The sequence below is a fragment of the Chiloscyllium plagiosum genome, unplaced genomic scaffold (assembly GCF_004010195.1).
Source record: "Chiloscyllium plagiosum isolate BGI_BamShark_2017 unplaced genomic scaffold, ASM401019v2 scaf_15057, whole genome shotgun sequence".
Lineage (NCBI taxonomy): Eukaryota > Metazoa > Chordata > Chondrichthyes > Orectolobiformes > Hemiscylliidae > Chiloscyllium > Chiloscyllium plagiosum.
In genome coordinates this window covers 1-15,272 of record NW_025210219.1, presented here as the reverse complement: position 1 = coordinate 15,272, position 15,272 = coordinate 1, and the positions used below count along the sequence as shown (strand labels likewise).

At 38.7% G+C, this 15,272-nt stretch overlaps 1 protein-coding gene across 2 annotated transcripts; it reads right to left on the bottom strand.

The window, feature by feature from the left end:
* Positions 1 to 1,222: 1,222 nt before the first annotated feature.
* btf3 (basic transcription factor 3) lies at positions 1,223 to 14,108 on the bottom strand. 2 transcript variants are annotated; one of them, XM_043685497.1, is made up of 6 exons: positions 13,989 to 14,108; positions 12,747 to 12,815; positions 5,956 to 6,069; positions 4,739 to 4,940; positions 3,325 to 3,381; positions 1,223 to 2,929 (listed from the first exon to the last, which is right to left on the bottom strand). In XM_043685497.1, exons 2-6 carry the CDS (start codon positions 12,813 to 12,815, stop codon positions 2,883 to 2,885), a joined length of 489 nt encoding a protein of 162 aa, XP_043541432.1. In that variant the 5' UTR covers positions 13,989 to 14,108; the 3' UTR covers positions 1,223 to 2,882. The 2 variants fall into 2 exon arrangements, with proteins under 2 accessions (XP_043541432.1, XP_043541433.1); XM_043685498.1 differs by lacking the exons at positions 12,747 to 12,815; positions 13,989 to 14,108 and adding an exon at positions 9,733 to 9,833.
* Positions 14,109 to 15,272: the final 1,164 nt, after the last annotated feature.

Below are 15,272 nucleotides of genomic sequence, written 5' to 3'. Positions count from 1 at the left end.
ATTACTCATACAAAGCCTGACCTGCTCTTGCAGCCAGTATCCTTACGGTTCAGCAATGGTAATTCCAATCAATGTCAAGGTAGTTACGAATCTAATTTGTCAGAGACAATCATCATTTGGCAACTCTGTGGTGCAACTATTACTTACCACTTAAAGACTATTGCAGTGCCTGAGAAAATGAACACAATACTATTAACAGTGAACCGCCCTGTTTGACCTTGCGATGGAGAAATATCATTGTTCATAGAATCACAAGAACCCCTACACGTCAAGTAGAAGCTATTCAGCACATTGACCATCTCCCCCAGAGCCATCCTATCCTGGTAACCTCTGATTTACCATAGCTGATCCACCTAGCCTGCACATCTTCGACTGTGGGAGGAAACCCATGCAAGCTCCAGTTACCCAAGGTTGAAATTGAAAACCAGGTCCTTGGCGATATTAGGTGGCAGTGCTGAGCAACTGTGCTGCCCAAGCTGCTAAAGATAGTTGTGCCTGTGGCACTACCACTGTGGCAGTGGTAGTATTCCTTTCTCTGAGTCAGGAGGCCTGAGTTCAAAGTCTCAGTTGCTCTGAACAGGTTGATTAATTAATATCTAACCTGAGGAGCTCGACTCTTGTGTATAGTCCCTACCTCTGAGCCATGAAGCTTACATAGCACCTACTCCAGGTAAGTCTGGTCATCCTACACATTTAAATAATTTAAATTTTTTATCAGTCAAGTTCAAACCTCTTTTCTGGTGTATCGGGGGCAGATCATTCAAGCGTTGAGTTAACTGGCCAGACATGTGCAGATCATAAAACCGCAAGTATGCCACCTGCAATTTCATCTAAATCTGTCAGAGATCAGGTACATAAGTGCAAACAAGAGCCTTCAAAATGCACCTCAAATGATAATTTGCACAAACCTATTTGGAATTTCATCCTGAGAATGAAAATCATTTAGACACATGCTTCACTCAGCATGCAATATCACTGAACATTGAGTGACTACCAAAGTACAGGAAACAAATTTGAGACATTATACAAGTCTTTATGAAACCTGGACAATATTAAGTGAGTTTTGGACAATTTAATACCTTCATGCATCATATTAACTGAAATTTTAAAAAGTAGAGTAAATGCTGAGAATACAGAATTTTTTTTATAGTTTTACTATAAAAACTCACATTCATAGCTCTCATTCACCCGTTCAACAATTACATTTTTTGGGATGCAAACAGATGTCCAATGTTTTTTATTGCTGTGAACTTGTACCATATTTACTGTTAAGAGAAATAGCTGTTGTCATAGAATAAAAAATATTAAGTTTACATTCCACAAACCAAATGCCAAGTTACACAAAAAATGGTGTTACCATCAAGTAAACACTAGATTCTCATGTGCTTTGAAAAAATGTGAACATTATACATGGAAAGCTAACAGATGGATATTCTAAAGCATGAAAGGGCAACAATTATACATACAAGTTGGCAGCTTCTAGTAAGCCCTTATTATCAAGTTGTAAACATTAACAATACTAGCTATTGGAATTTTTGAAACTCATTTATGAACAATTCCTTTTGTCACAAATGGACATTTAATTTCAAATATCATATTTGAATGCCAATTTGCCATAAAGCCATTTTCACTTAACCATTCTATTTTGTTACTGGAACAATTTCTATTACTAAGGGAATATACTCAACTTGTTTTCTAATATGTTTCTTGGCAGCAGTTTGTGCTTGAAGCACAGTAACTCTGGCTGATTGGCAACAATAACGACACAGGCTTTCTATTACAACTTAACCAATATTCTTTTCAACGCCTGAATATGGTGAAAGCACTTATCTGGTTTGCAATTATCGTCCCAAAAAGATTGAAAAATTGTGGTGAAAAGATGGAATGCTCTACTTCACCCATTTTACTCTTTCCCGAAAAAGGTCTTCTACTCAAAACCTCAGGTACACTTTCATAAATTTGAACTTCAACCTCATTGATTGACGATTAATACTTGGAAATTGAGTTGGGATTTGAGGACAGAAAATAAAATGAGAGCAAAAGATTCAAAAGCATTATAATTCATGCAATGCTGAAGAAAAAAAGATGACTGAATTTTACAGTGCATTCTTTCATTTGTTCTTATAACCCATTGAGCCATCCTTCAGTCTCTGACAGCAATTTTAACATGCATGCATAAAGACTGTTCCCGTATCAAATTCGGAGATGAGCTGTATTCAAAACATGAAAATAGTTTAACCTTTTAAACCTTCATGAGTTTACCATATCTAATTTTCAAAGCACAACAAACAAATCACTTGTTTCCACTTGTGAAATTGTGGTAATTTTGGGTCATCAATCTAGTACAGCTCACTTTCCAGTGATTTTTAATACTTGATTCACACAAATCTGGAAACAGGAATGCTAGTATAAAGTCAGTTGGCTTCCCAAACTGGCATCACACATTTCAAACAAGTGACTAATCATTAGTCATCCACATTTCTGTAGTCAGCTTAGAAATGTGAACCAGATCAAAAATTAAATATTTAAATTCCCCTAAGTTTTTCTAGCTTTGTCTTACCCAAACATCGCTACAATCCATAATTAAATACACCAAAAGAGACACTTCTCTCCTTTACTTCCAATCCACAGTGCTAGATTCAGTTTGACTCATTTAGTTTTAACCAAGCTGCAAAGTTAGTAAACATTCCATTCATACGACTCAGTATTAGAAGAGCTGCCATGGTTTAAAAAACAGAATAAGTCTGCCACCAAATGATTGCAAAACCATGAAATACCGCAATAAAATAAAATGCAAGATTACAAAAGAAAAAGTACTAATACAAAGGGCAACTCCCCAAAGCCAGTTCAAGTTTGCATCATCTTCAGATGTCAACTTCTGTTCAACTTGCTTCGTTCTTTGAAGCTTCATCAAAATTTTCAACTAGATCTAGAAGAAATAAGAATCAGAAGTTTAAAAAAAAACTTAGTACTATATACAGAACTTCTAAAATCTATCGTCTACGTAGACTTTTCACTGAATCATCCTTAAGCATTAATGCTACTAAAACAGTAACCAATGGATATGCATTAGTCTTCCGATTTGTAAAGCCTAAAGGTTATACATGGACTGTGAAATGTCGTTTTTAGCACTTCTTCAGTTTATATTTTGTCATTTTAATTCTATTACTTAAGACAATCAAAATTAAGCAGCACGTAATGAGTAAAAAACTTCATTACAGGCAAATATACTTCGGATTTTTTCCCAACATTGATGACCACATTTGAGTTAATGGTTCTTGACACAGCTCTTAGTTTTATTCATTGGCATCAATTTGAAATTACCTGGAACTTCATCATCATCCTCTTCACCAGAAGCAAGTGGTGCTTTGCTGTCCACAGCTGCAAACAAAATATATTTTTTTTCAGTGAAAAGCCATCAGTTTAATCACAATTCAGTTAATTCTCATTTGGTAAGTGATCCACTAAATTTCAACTTCGATTTGCTGCATAGTCGGTTTTGATGAGATACTTCTATTCTCATGCAACCTCGCGTTTTAAGAAAATCGCACAATAACCGTGCTATTTAAACCAATGGGGCCAGAATCACATCTTACCTAATTCAGACAGGAAAGTTCACATTCTACAAATAACCGTCTAAATTCTAAACTGCCTAAATCGCGTTAAAACTAATTTGCATTGAAGAAATACACATTATTGCAGAACCAATTGTACTAAGGGGCAAGACAATACATATAAAAAGCAGACCATTGCTCATGACAGCTATTTGAATAATTTATTTAATCATTTGACAGATTTATCTACTGACCCACTGTGCTGTTTCCTCGTCATCCTGCTAGATTCCACCCTCCCAGCACATACACAAGCAAACCTGGTATAGATAGTCATACCACATGGAAACAAACCCTTTGGCCTAACTCTGCCATGCCAAATAGGTTTCCTAAAAAATTGTTGAAGTTGCTACTGAAGCTGCTTCTTTCATCATTTCAAGCAATGGTACCTAAATTGCAAGGTTTCTGTTTAAATGTACTAAAACTCCTTCTGGTTCTTTTGACAAAGATGTTAAAATCTGTGTCTTCCGATCATTTACTGACATCCCTGCCATTGGAACGTTTCTCCTATATTTATTTAACCAAATTTTGTATAAAATTCTGAGCCCTCATAAAACACTCAATTACATTTGGCTCCAAGAAGAATATCACATTCTCACATATTTGGAAGTCTATCACTGGTGGTATTGTAGTTTATTTTCTCAGAACCAATCCAACAGCAAAAGAGACCACAGCAACTTCAGAAACCTTTACAGGAAAGTAAATGCAGCTTTTGCTTGGTAAATCCCACAAAATAGAATAAGTGAATGCTTAGGATGACACATTCTCAGTGCAAAGTCAGAGTTACTTTATGTTCAAACCTCAGCAGATAGATAAGACCTCAGTTCAGAATCTGTGGCAAAAGCATGTACTCCCAACAATGCAGCGTTTGTTTAGTCATCATCTGATAGGTCTGCCTACTTCTGTACTCAAGGTCATTGTGAACTCAAGAGGCAGAAGTACAGAGTCAACTGGGCCATATAACAATAGCACATTTCAAATTTGAAATAAAACTAACAATACAGGGTGTGCGAACGTAAAGTGTTAGAAGAGATAGAGTTAGTGACAATGCACCCATGAAATGTTAACAATTTATCAAACTTTATAAATATTCATAAGGTACAGCCATAAGAAATTAAACTACTAACGTTGCTTAGGCAGTGACTCTGCCAGCCGCCTCAAGCTGGTCAAACTATCAGCTCCAAGTTGATTCAGGATACTGGGCAACATCTCAGTCAGCTGCTTAGTCTCTGCATGCCCTGTGATCGTAAATGTATTTGCAGCAAGTGAAGCCTGAACTTTAGGATTATTGAAATGGATAACTGTTCCCTGGTTTGTGAACATGTTCACCTGAAAGAGATTTTAAACATTCTAAATTGCAAGTGCAATAAAAATCAAATACATTCAGTCATGCAAAGCAACAATGGCCAAACTCTTCCCATCATCAGTGAAGTTGCAACTTTTATTGTTGTTTGGATTTTAAAATGCATTGCTAATGTTTTCATAGGATGCAATTTGAAGTTCCCTCCTGGCTTCAGTATGTATCCACCTATCTGGCTTAGAGACAGACATATCTTTGACCTCAAGCTGAACTGAGTGCATCTTCAATGACAGTTTTTTTCCCCCAAATATAACTTTTAACCATTTTCAATTTAAGCTAACCATTCCTCTATACCACTATTTAATACTAATTATCACTCCACCACTACCAGATGCTCCAATCTAGTGAGTCTAAGACGACAGGGGTCCAGGTGGGTGGATGGAAGAGTGACAAATATTCTGAAGGAGGATCACTGGACTCAAAATGTTAACAGTTTTCTCTCCACAGATGCTGCAGACCTGCTGAATTCCTCCAACAATTTCAGTTTTTGAGTTAATTGTATACTCTTTATTAAAGAGAAACAGACAATTAAAACCAATTATTACTTTACATCCTCTAATCCTACATCATTTATGGTTTATTCCTTTCTCCCTCATCTCAAACTCCAGGTAACAAAATTCCACATTCCAATTCCTCAGGTAAACGATTCCTCCTGAAATCGTAACTGTATTGGCTTATGATTAGCTGTAAAATTATTTTCCTATGCTACCCACACAATTTCTCATCTCAGTCCCTCCTTTCCCTCTCCACTGCTAAGTCACTATATGTGCACCAGTATTCATTGCTCATAGCTAGCAAGAGAAGGGACTGAAGAAAAGAGAAGAGAAATCATTAATATCAAAAAAGTACCCACTTGATCTTCAAAACATACAGCATATTTTAAACCATCAGTTTTGGAAATAGTCAAACTGTAATCGGATTAAGGAACAAAGAAAATTCCAATTAACTGAAGATCGCTTGTTAAAGACGTTTTTTTGCAAATACCTCTTCAATGCCAGAAATGTTATTCACACCAAGCTTTTTTAAAGAAAATTGGAGCTTTTTGTCATCTGCTGTTGCTGTTCTGTGGACAACCTTCTTCTTTCTGCGGGCAGTACCCTGGGAACAAAAACAAAGAAAACCTCATTTGCTCAATTCAACATTTAAATTTGCTAGAGTTATACATTAGCTACTGAAACATTGTACTTAAAGTACTGTTCTATTTTCTGAAAGTGACCTCAAATTCCAAACATGTGATTATATAATATCCAATGGACTAAAGCCTATTTACTGAAACTTAAAAACTGTGCATAACATTTGAAGTGCTGCATTTGCCAGAACACCCACTAATCCAGAAACAGACTTGCATGAAACAGATCTTTAGGCACCTAAGTTTTACATATGCACATTAGCAAGATAAGATTTGGAATGACTAACCACAGCAGTCATTAATACTTTATGATACAAATGGTCAAAGATCAAACCAAGACTTGGAAATGAGTAAAGATTTCTGATGTTTCACTCACTCTAATCAAATTGAAGAAACCATTTGCTCCAAATACACTTGCACAAGTTCACCCCCAACTAAAAACAAACATACAAAATTCTCAAATTGATCAGCGCTCAATTATGCCCAAGCAAAGTTCCTTGCTCAGAGTGAAGGGTGTGTCAATCCAGGTTAGTTTCTAACAGTAGTCCAGTAAACCTTTTCAGGATAAACAAGAGTAAAGTCTCACCTGGCTTTGGCTAAAGCTGTTTGTATTAGGCACGATATTTCACATCTTACCAACACATTTTGCTTTCCCAACAATGAACCATCAGGATTTAACATAATCAACAGTCTGCCAACTATCACAACAAATTGCAAAAACAAAATTGCACAGGAGGAACTGTTTTCATTCAACATATTTGCTTTCTGCGCACATTTTTGATAGCCAAACAATTTGTACATGAAGGATTTGGTGGAAACTTCAATGTAGAGTCAGAGATGTACAGCACAGGAACAGACTCTTTGGTCCAACTCGTCCATGCCGACCAGATATCCCAACCTAATCTAGTCCCATTTGCCAGCACTTGACCCATATCCTTCTAAACTCTTCGTATTCATATACCCATCCAGATGCCTTTTAAAATGTTGCAATTGTACCAGCCTCCACCACTTCTGGCAAATCATTCCATACAAGCACCACCTTCTGCATGAAAACGTTGCCCCTTAGGTCTCTTTTATATCTTTCCCTCACCCTAAACCTATGCCATCTAGTTCTGAACTCCCCCACCCCAGGGAAAAGACTTTGTCTATTTATTCTATCCATGCCCCTCATGATTCTATAACCCTCTAAAGGTCACCCCTCAGCCTCAGACCCTCCAGGAAGAACAGCACCAGCCTATTCAGCCTTTCCCTATAGCTCAAATCCTCCAATCCTAGCAACATCCTTGTAAATCTTTTCTGAACCCTTTCAAGTTTCATAACATCCTACCAATAGGAAGACAACCAGAATTGCAAGCAATATCCCAAAAATGGCCTAACTAATGTCCTGTACAGCCTCAACATTCCTATACTCAATACTCTGACCAATAAAGGAAAGCATACCATACGCCTTCTTCACTGTCCTATCTACCTACAACTCTATTTTCAAGCAGCTATGAACCTGCACTCCAAGGTCTCTTTGGTCAGCCACACTCCCTAGAACCTTACCATTAAGTGTATATGGCCTGCTAGGATTTGCTTTTCCAAAATGCAGCACCTCTCATTTTTCTAAATTAAACTCCATTTGCCACTCTTCAGCCCACTGGCTCATCTGATCAAGATCACGTTGTAATCCAAGGTAACCTTTTTCGCCGTCCACTACACCTCCAATTTTGGTGTCCAATGGAAACTAACTATACCTCCTATGTTCACATCCAAATCATTTATATAATGACAAATAGTGGACCCAGCACAGGTCCTCGTGACATACAAGTGGTCAAATGGTCACAGGTCTCAAGTCTGAAAAACAACCCTCCACTACCACCATCCTCTGTATTCTACCTTGAGTCAGTCCTGTGTCCAAATGGTTAGTTCTCCCTGTATTCCATGAAAACTAACCTTGCTAACCAGTCTCCCATCTGGAACTTTGTCCAACACCTTACTGAAATCCAAACAAATCACGTCCACCACTCTGCCCTCAATCCTCTTTGTTACTTCCTCAAAAAACTCAATCGAATTTGTGAGACACGATTTACCATGCACAACGTCACATTGACCACCCCTATCAGTCCTTGCCTTTCCAAATACATGCATATCCTGTCCCTCAGGAGTTCCTCCAACAACTTGCCCACCACCAACATCAGGCTCACCGGTCTATAGTCCCCTGGCTTGTCCTTACCACCTTTCTTAAATAGTGGTACCACGTTAGCCAACTTCCAGTCTTCCGGCACCTCACCTGTGACTATCAATGATACAAATATCTCAACAAGAAGCCCAGCAATCACTTCACTAGCTTCCCACAGAGCTCTAGGGATCAGTTGCAGGGTATCCTGTAATAGTTACATCAAGGTCTGGTAATACATTGTATATAAAAATGTACAAAACCATCCACAGACAAAGCAACATGCAATCTGAAACCATCCATTAAAACTCAACCAACATATTGGCCACCAGTGGCTAACTAGAAATTTAGATACTGCAACCCATTGGAGTAAATAAAGTCTGATAATAAAAATTGCTAAGCAAACAATATTAATGCATAAATTTCCATGCTGCATGGTTATGTATTTTAAAAGTTTTCAGATGTTTGGATAGAGTTAAGGAACATTTTACTTCCTAGATACAATATCTTATATAATCAAAAGTACATATACACACGAAGTACACCAACTTGTATTGTGACAGGCATTTTCTACTAATGGATGCTGCTATTCGATATTACCATACGTGTAATATCTTTCAGACATCTATAAGACATTTCGGAACAATAATTATGCACAAGTTCACAAGCTATTGACTTTAGACCAAAGATGTTAATATATTTAATTTTCACAATGAACTGAAGATTCAATGTTAATAATGTAAGAAGCGGAACGATCCAATCCTCAAACTTCTGAAGATTGAACAGAAAACTTATCTTTAATCTAGGGCACCATAACTGCCAAATATCTCAAAACTGAAAGATACTGGTTCAAAAAGATGTAAGTGCCCAAATTAGTCATTGGTAGTATTAAATAAAAAATATTCAATCTTTATGCAACTCATTGCTATTCTGAAGAATGTTCAAGTTGTGAAACATAACACCTTAAACTCTCATTATACAAAAAAGGTGTACAAATAAGAATTTTAAGACCTTAACATCAAAACTGAAGATATATTTGGCACGATGAGCAGTCGGGCCAAATTGTATAATGGCATAATAAACCACACATAGCAATCAACGGTTCTTCTGGTCTGGTTCTGTTAAATTAAAATGACATACAAGATGATGAAAATGATTTCAAATGCAAGCTATTGGGAGGCAAAAATCTTATTCATTGTAAAGTGATTTTGGTGACAATAATTTAGAAAAGTATTGTGTTATATTCTCTACTTTCCTTTGGTTTTCTGCTGTCATTGTTCTGAAGATAGATTAGTTTCTCAGTAAGACTCAAACAAAGCAGTGACAACAATGCAAAGCAGCATATTACAATTTATTAGACTATATTAGGGTACCAGGACATTACAATTTTTTAAAGTTACGACATGTAAGATTAAGATTCTGACTAAAATGCACCATAGATGAAGTCATAACAAAGCAGTGGATGTTGGTTTACCTTTTTATAAACTAGCATGGTACATACCAATACCACACAGATACATCTTCGAATTGAAGGGATCAATGGAGTAGTGGTAATGTCACTGGACTAGGAATCCTGAGACTCAGGACAACGCTATGGGGGTGTAGGTTCAAATCCCACCATGGCAGCTAGTGGAAGTGAAAGCCAGTATCAGTAAAGCTGACCATAAAGGCACAGTCAATTGTTGTTTTAAAAAAAAAATCGAGTTTACAGCGACCCCAGATTCAGAATAATGTGACTGACACTTAGCTTTCCACTCAATGGAGAAACAAGCCATTCAATTCAAAGGGTAATAAATGCTGGGCCTCACCACAAAAGAATTTAAAAAGTGAAACTTTAGAATAGACTGTACATAAATTGACTAATCAAAAAATGCAAGCCGTTTCCAAATGGTATACGTTTTATAGGCTATTTCAAGCAACCACTACTTCCCTAAATAAGCATTTGTTCAGATCTCATCACAAGTTACCTATACTTAAGTGAACTGTGGCTACCTAAATATATCCATTGTACTACTGCATTGTTTACAAAGCTTCTTGCCTCCTTAGAAGAGAATACAAACCAACCTTTTCTGGAGGTTAACAGCATGCAAGTTCTATTAATGGATGTTGACAGTCCTGCTATATAAATTTGGTTAGAGACAAACAAAAATTGCAGACGCTGGAATCCAAGGTAAACAGGTAGGAGGCTGGAAGAACACAGCAAGCCAGACAGCATCAGGTGGTGAAGTCAACATTTCAGGTGTAACCCTTCTTCAGGACTAGGGGTGGGAGTTAAGGGGAGCTACAGATAAACAGGAGTGGTGGAGTTGGGGTAGTGAAGTAGGGATAAGTGAAAACAGAGTACAACCTGGTTGGTCAGTGGGAGGAATGAATGCAGTAGGTGACTGGGAAGAGTGGAAGTGAGGGGGGAGGGATTGGGAAGCAAGTTAGAGGAAGAGAAAGTTATTTGAAATTGGAGAACACAAATTCAGCAAATTAATCTCTCCTCTTCAAACCAAACCTGCTCACTTACTTCTATTTGTTCACAGATGTGGGTGTCGCTGGCTGTACCAGGATTTATTGCCCATTCCTAAAAGCCATTGAGGCAGGACTGGCAATCAACCTTCTTGAGCTGTTGCAGGGATGAGAGAGGTGGGTACACCCACAATACTATCAGGAAGGAGCTTCAGCAATATACAGTAGCCATAGTCATACAGTTGTACAGCACAGAACCAGATCCTTCCAATCAACTCATCCATGCCGACCAGTTATCCTAAATTAATCCAGTCCTGTTTGCCAGTAGTTGGTCCATATCCCTCAAATCCCTTCCTATTCATAGAGTGCCTTTTAAATGTTATTGTACCAAACTCCAGCACTTCCTCTAGCATCTCATTCCATACACGCACCACCCTCTGCATTAAAAGGTTGCCCATTAAGTCCCTTTTATATCTATCTTCTTTCACCTTAAGCCTATGCATTCTAGTTCTGGACTCCTCTACCCTGGAAAATAGACTGACTAGTCAACCTATCCATGCCACTCATGCTTTTGTAAACCTCTAAGATCACTCAGCGTCCAATGCTCCAGGAAAAATAGCCCCAGCTTATTCAGCCTCTCCCAATAGCTTAAACCCTCTAACCTTGGCAACATCCTTGTAGATCTTTCCTGAACCGTTTCAAGTTTATCATCATCTTTTCTACAGCACAGAGACCAGAACAGAACACAGCATTCCCCAATATTCCATCATCTATGTGCTCCCAGTCCAACAATAGCCTTGGGATTTCTAGAAAATACTCAAATTTTCCAATCTTAGCTGTACCTGCAACTTTTATCTAACAACAACTGCTGGCCCTGCAGTCAGCTGTCAAAGCTGTAAGCTCTGCCTCTATCTTTGTTTAGTATATTCCTTAAAATCTTTGATTTCTCAGGATTGTCCTACTTAATTCTGATTGTTGCTGTTTTATTATCTGATTATACTCCTGTAAATTGCCTTTGAATACACGGTGTTAAAGGCACTACATAAATGCAAGCAGGCCATTCATCCTATTAGGCCTGCTCTATTCAATACTGTCATGGCCAATATGCACCCCCTTTTGCCCTTTTCCCTACACTAACTCAACATCCCTGTTAAGTCACTGTTATTTAGAAATGTGTCAATCTTTACCCTGTCCAATTCTTCTTTGAATGCTATGACTGACTTTGCCTCCATAACTCTCACAGATATTGCACTTCAAATTCTACATAAATGCCAAATGAAACATTGGCAAAAAAAAAAGCCATAACAGCCTGAGACAATCAACTTAAATCTATGTCCTTTAGTTCACAACTGCTCCACTGAAGACAGTCTCCAACTATTTGTTCAAAATCATGGTTTTGTACAGACTCTCCAACCCTATTATCAACTTTCTCTCCTCAAAAGAACCAAATTCTCCCATCCAGCAATATAACCAACGGTCACTCCATTCCCTGAGCATTCATGTAAATGTTCTGCGCCATTTTTAGATTTCAATTTTGTTGAAGTGTGGTGTCCAGATTGGACACAATACTCGAAATGCTGAAGTAAATGTTTTAACCCTAACTTTCCTGCTTTTGTACTCTATGCCTTATTATGAAAGTCCAGGATCCCATATTACTTAATTACTTTCTCAACCTGACCCATCAACTTCAGTGATCTGTATACATACTATGCAATTTGTCTAAAGTGGAAGCAGGCACAAAATATTTTATTGTATCCCTTATTCTTTCTAACATATTGCATCACATTCATTCTAGCCACACCTTCTTGAAGTCAACTAATAGCATAACAATTCACTTCCACGAAGTATTACCTGTAAACCTGAAATTATTGAAGCATTTCCCAAATTATACTAGCATTAATTGTAAACAAATCAATTGTTATTTTCAGTATTCCCATGTTCAAAAATAGTCATTTGATAACATACTCAAGTTTCTTAATCATTAAAAAATATCCACATGGGCTGAAGTGAAAAACCTATACCAAAGTTGCTTACCTTTCCACCAATGCGGACTTGTGCTTGCAGCTTGGCTAATTTTTCTTGATTCATGGTTATTTCTTTCATCTGAAATGACAATGTATAGCTTGATCACAATCAGGTTTAACATTCAAAAAAAAATTATCATCCCACTTCACCAGTTTCAATTAACTTCACTCTTGAATGGTCAAGATCTAAATTTCTGAATTCAGAATGTAATCCAGACCAAGCAGCTGCTGGAACCCACAGATTATACTGTTCCTTTACAGAAAGGATAATGTCAAATCAGTTAAGACTACCATTTGGCTAGCTGAGAACCATATACCCTGTACACACTAAGATGAGAGAATGGTCAGATGCCATATCAAATTTCTGCTAAGTTACCTTAAATGTTCAAACATGAATCCAGAAACTCAAGATGCAGATCAACTTCAATCTCTAGATTTAAGGTACATATACAACGACAACACTTAAATTTGAAGCACATATAAAACAAATACAGCAGCACGCTGAAACCATGATACAACGCTTTCACATTTTAGGTCGAAATAAAGTTATTGTACTTGCAGTTTCCAAAGAAGGAAATCACAGGAAAAAAAATTGAGAAATAAGAGCATAAATTTATCTTATTTCAGACAGGATTTAAACGATAACTCGTTTCTAAAAATTTGCATTTAATATACAAGATACGTTTGTCTCAACCCATTTGACAATGTCATCGTGTTCGTTGAGCAGAGGAACAAGAGAACTTACTAACTAAAATTGTACGAAGGCAACAAAATACAGAAGTATAAGCTTCCATAATTCTCCAAAGCAGATCAATTTCGGAAGAACAGAACTCAGTTGTATAAGACGAAGCGAAATTTATCCATGACTAGAGCGCATTTTTAAAGCATTCTTACAACGAGCAGAAACCGCCCCGTGAGTGAGGGGGCTCGCCACCGAGACACAGGGAGGGCCCTGCAGCCGATCCCCACCCGGCCTTCTCTCCGGCCTAGTGCTCGAGCTCTCCACTATCTCGAGGTACAGACTCCGAACACTGAAGCGGGAGGGTGGGGAATAGGTGGCCGCCGGCGGTGATGAGAGAGAGAGGGGGGGGGGCCTACACTGAACCGGAGGCTCGGCATTACCCTGACGCCGGGCCCACGCCGCGGGGGGAGGTGGATGAAGGGACCCGGACGATGACCCACCCCTCACCCCGGGAAAGTCCGAGCCGCGAGTTGACAGGGTTTACCTCCCCTCGGCCGAGAGCCGGTTTACCTTGTGGGTCCGGTGGGTCCCGCCTGTCCGTTACCGGAGCTGAGCAGATTCCCAGACACGAGGCAGGTGGCAAGATGGCGGCCAGAGAGGGAACGGATGTGACGACACTCACGTAACCCCGCGGCTACAGCCGGGGGCGGGGCTTTCAAACCAACCGGAAACGGTGGTGACCGCTCGGCCCATCTGTAACCTCCAATCTCTCTACAGGATTGTGTCGTGCTCACTGACTCCCGCCCTCACTATCATTGATTTCTCTGTCTTATCAAATATCCGTCGTACTCAGCTTCGTCGACGCAGGTCTCCGAGGAAGAGAGTTCCAAACTTGAAAGAACCAAAAATCTTCCTCATCTCTCTCTCAAATATATAACACCCTCTTTTCAAACTGTCTCCCCTAGTTTCACATTTTGAGAGAAAACACCTTCAGCTCCCTCTGCCTAGTCCAATCCCCTTATGTTAAATCCAAAACCAAATCTTCCTCAAATTAAACCATTCATGCCTGGAGTCACCTTCGTGAACTTTAGTCACAGAGGTCTACAGTACAGAAAAAGATTCTTTGTGCCGACCAAAAACAAGTAACTAATTATTCTATGCCCATTTTCCAGCACTTGACCCATAGCCTTGAACGACATGCCACTGAAGTGCACATCTAAATACTTCATAGATGTAATTTGGGTTTCTCTGTCTGTCACCCTTGCGGGTAGTTTGTTTCATATTCCCACAACCCTCTGGGTTAGGAAAAAAATGTCCTCACATTACCCGTAAACCTCCTGATCCTTACCTTAAATCTACACTCCTGGTCATTGATCACTCCCAACTTTCTCTGAATTGCCTTTAATACAAGTGGTCATCATTTGTATTAATTGACAGAGCAGACTTATGGGGCTAAAGTGCCTATTCCTGCTCTTAGTCCTCATGTCACTCAGGAAGAGTTCATGGTTTCTGAGGATTGTAGTTCATACTCATTAATTGTCTATTGTACTGCCGGAATTTGATTGTGATTATTATCAAATCTGGCAAGTTGATTTGACTTTGAGAGTGACAGTAGCACTGGGATTGAGATTTATCTCACTTGGCTACAGGTTTTCCTGCTGTCTGTAAGAGTAGACTGATTGGAAATGGACAAACAAAAGGGAAGCTTACCAGTGCTAGTGGGTTTGTCCAGTTGGAACTGGAAACGAAAAGACAATAGGTGCAGGAGTAGGCCATTCTACCCTTCGAGCCTGCACCACCATTCATTATGATCATGGCTGATCATCCTCAATCAGTATCCTGTTCCTGCCTTAT

What these genes read in the sequence shown, in the direction of transcription:
- btf3 (XM_043685497.1), bottom strand. Translation starts at nt 12,815, where the DNA reads ATGAAAGAAATAACCATGAATCAAGAAAAATTAGCCAAGCTGCAAGCA. An exon ending in ACATTTCTGGCATTGAAGAG is followed by an intron (nt 4,941 to 5,955) that starts GTATTTGCAAAA and finishes AATCTCTTTCAG; the next exon opens with GTGAACATGTTCACAAACCA. An exon ending in AGAGTCACTGCCTAAGCAAC is followed by an intron (nt 3,382 to 4,738) that starts GTTAGTAGTTTA and finishes TTTTGTTTGCAG; the next exon opens with CTGTGGACAGCAAAGCACCA.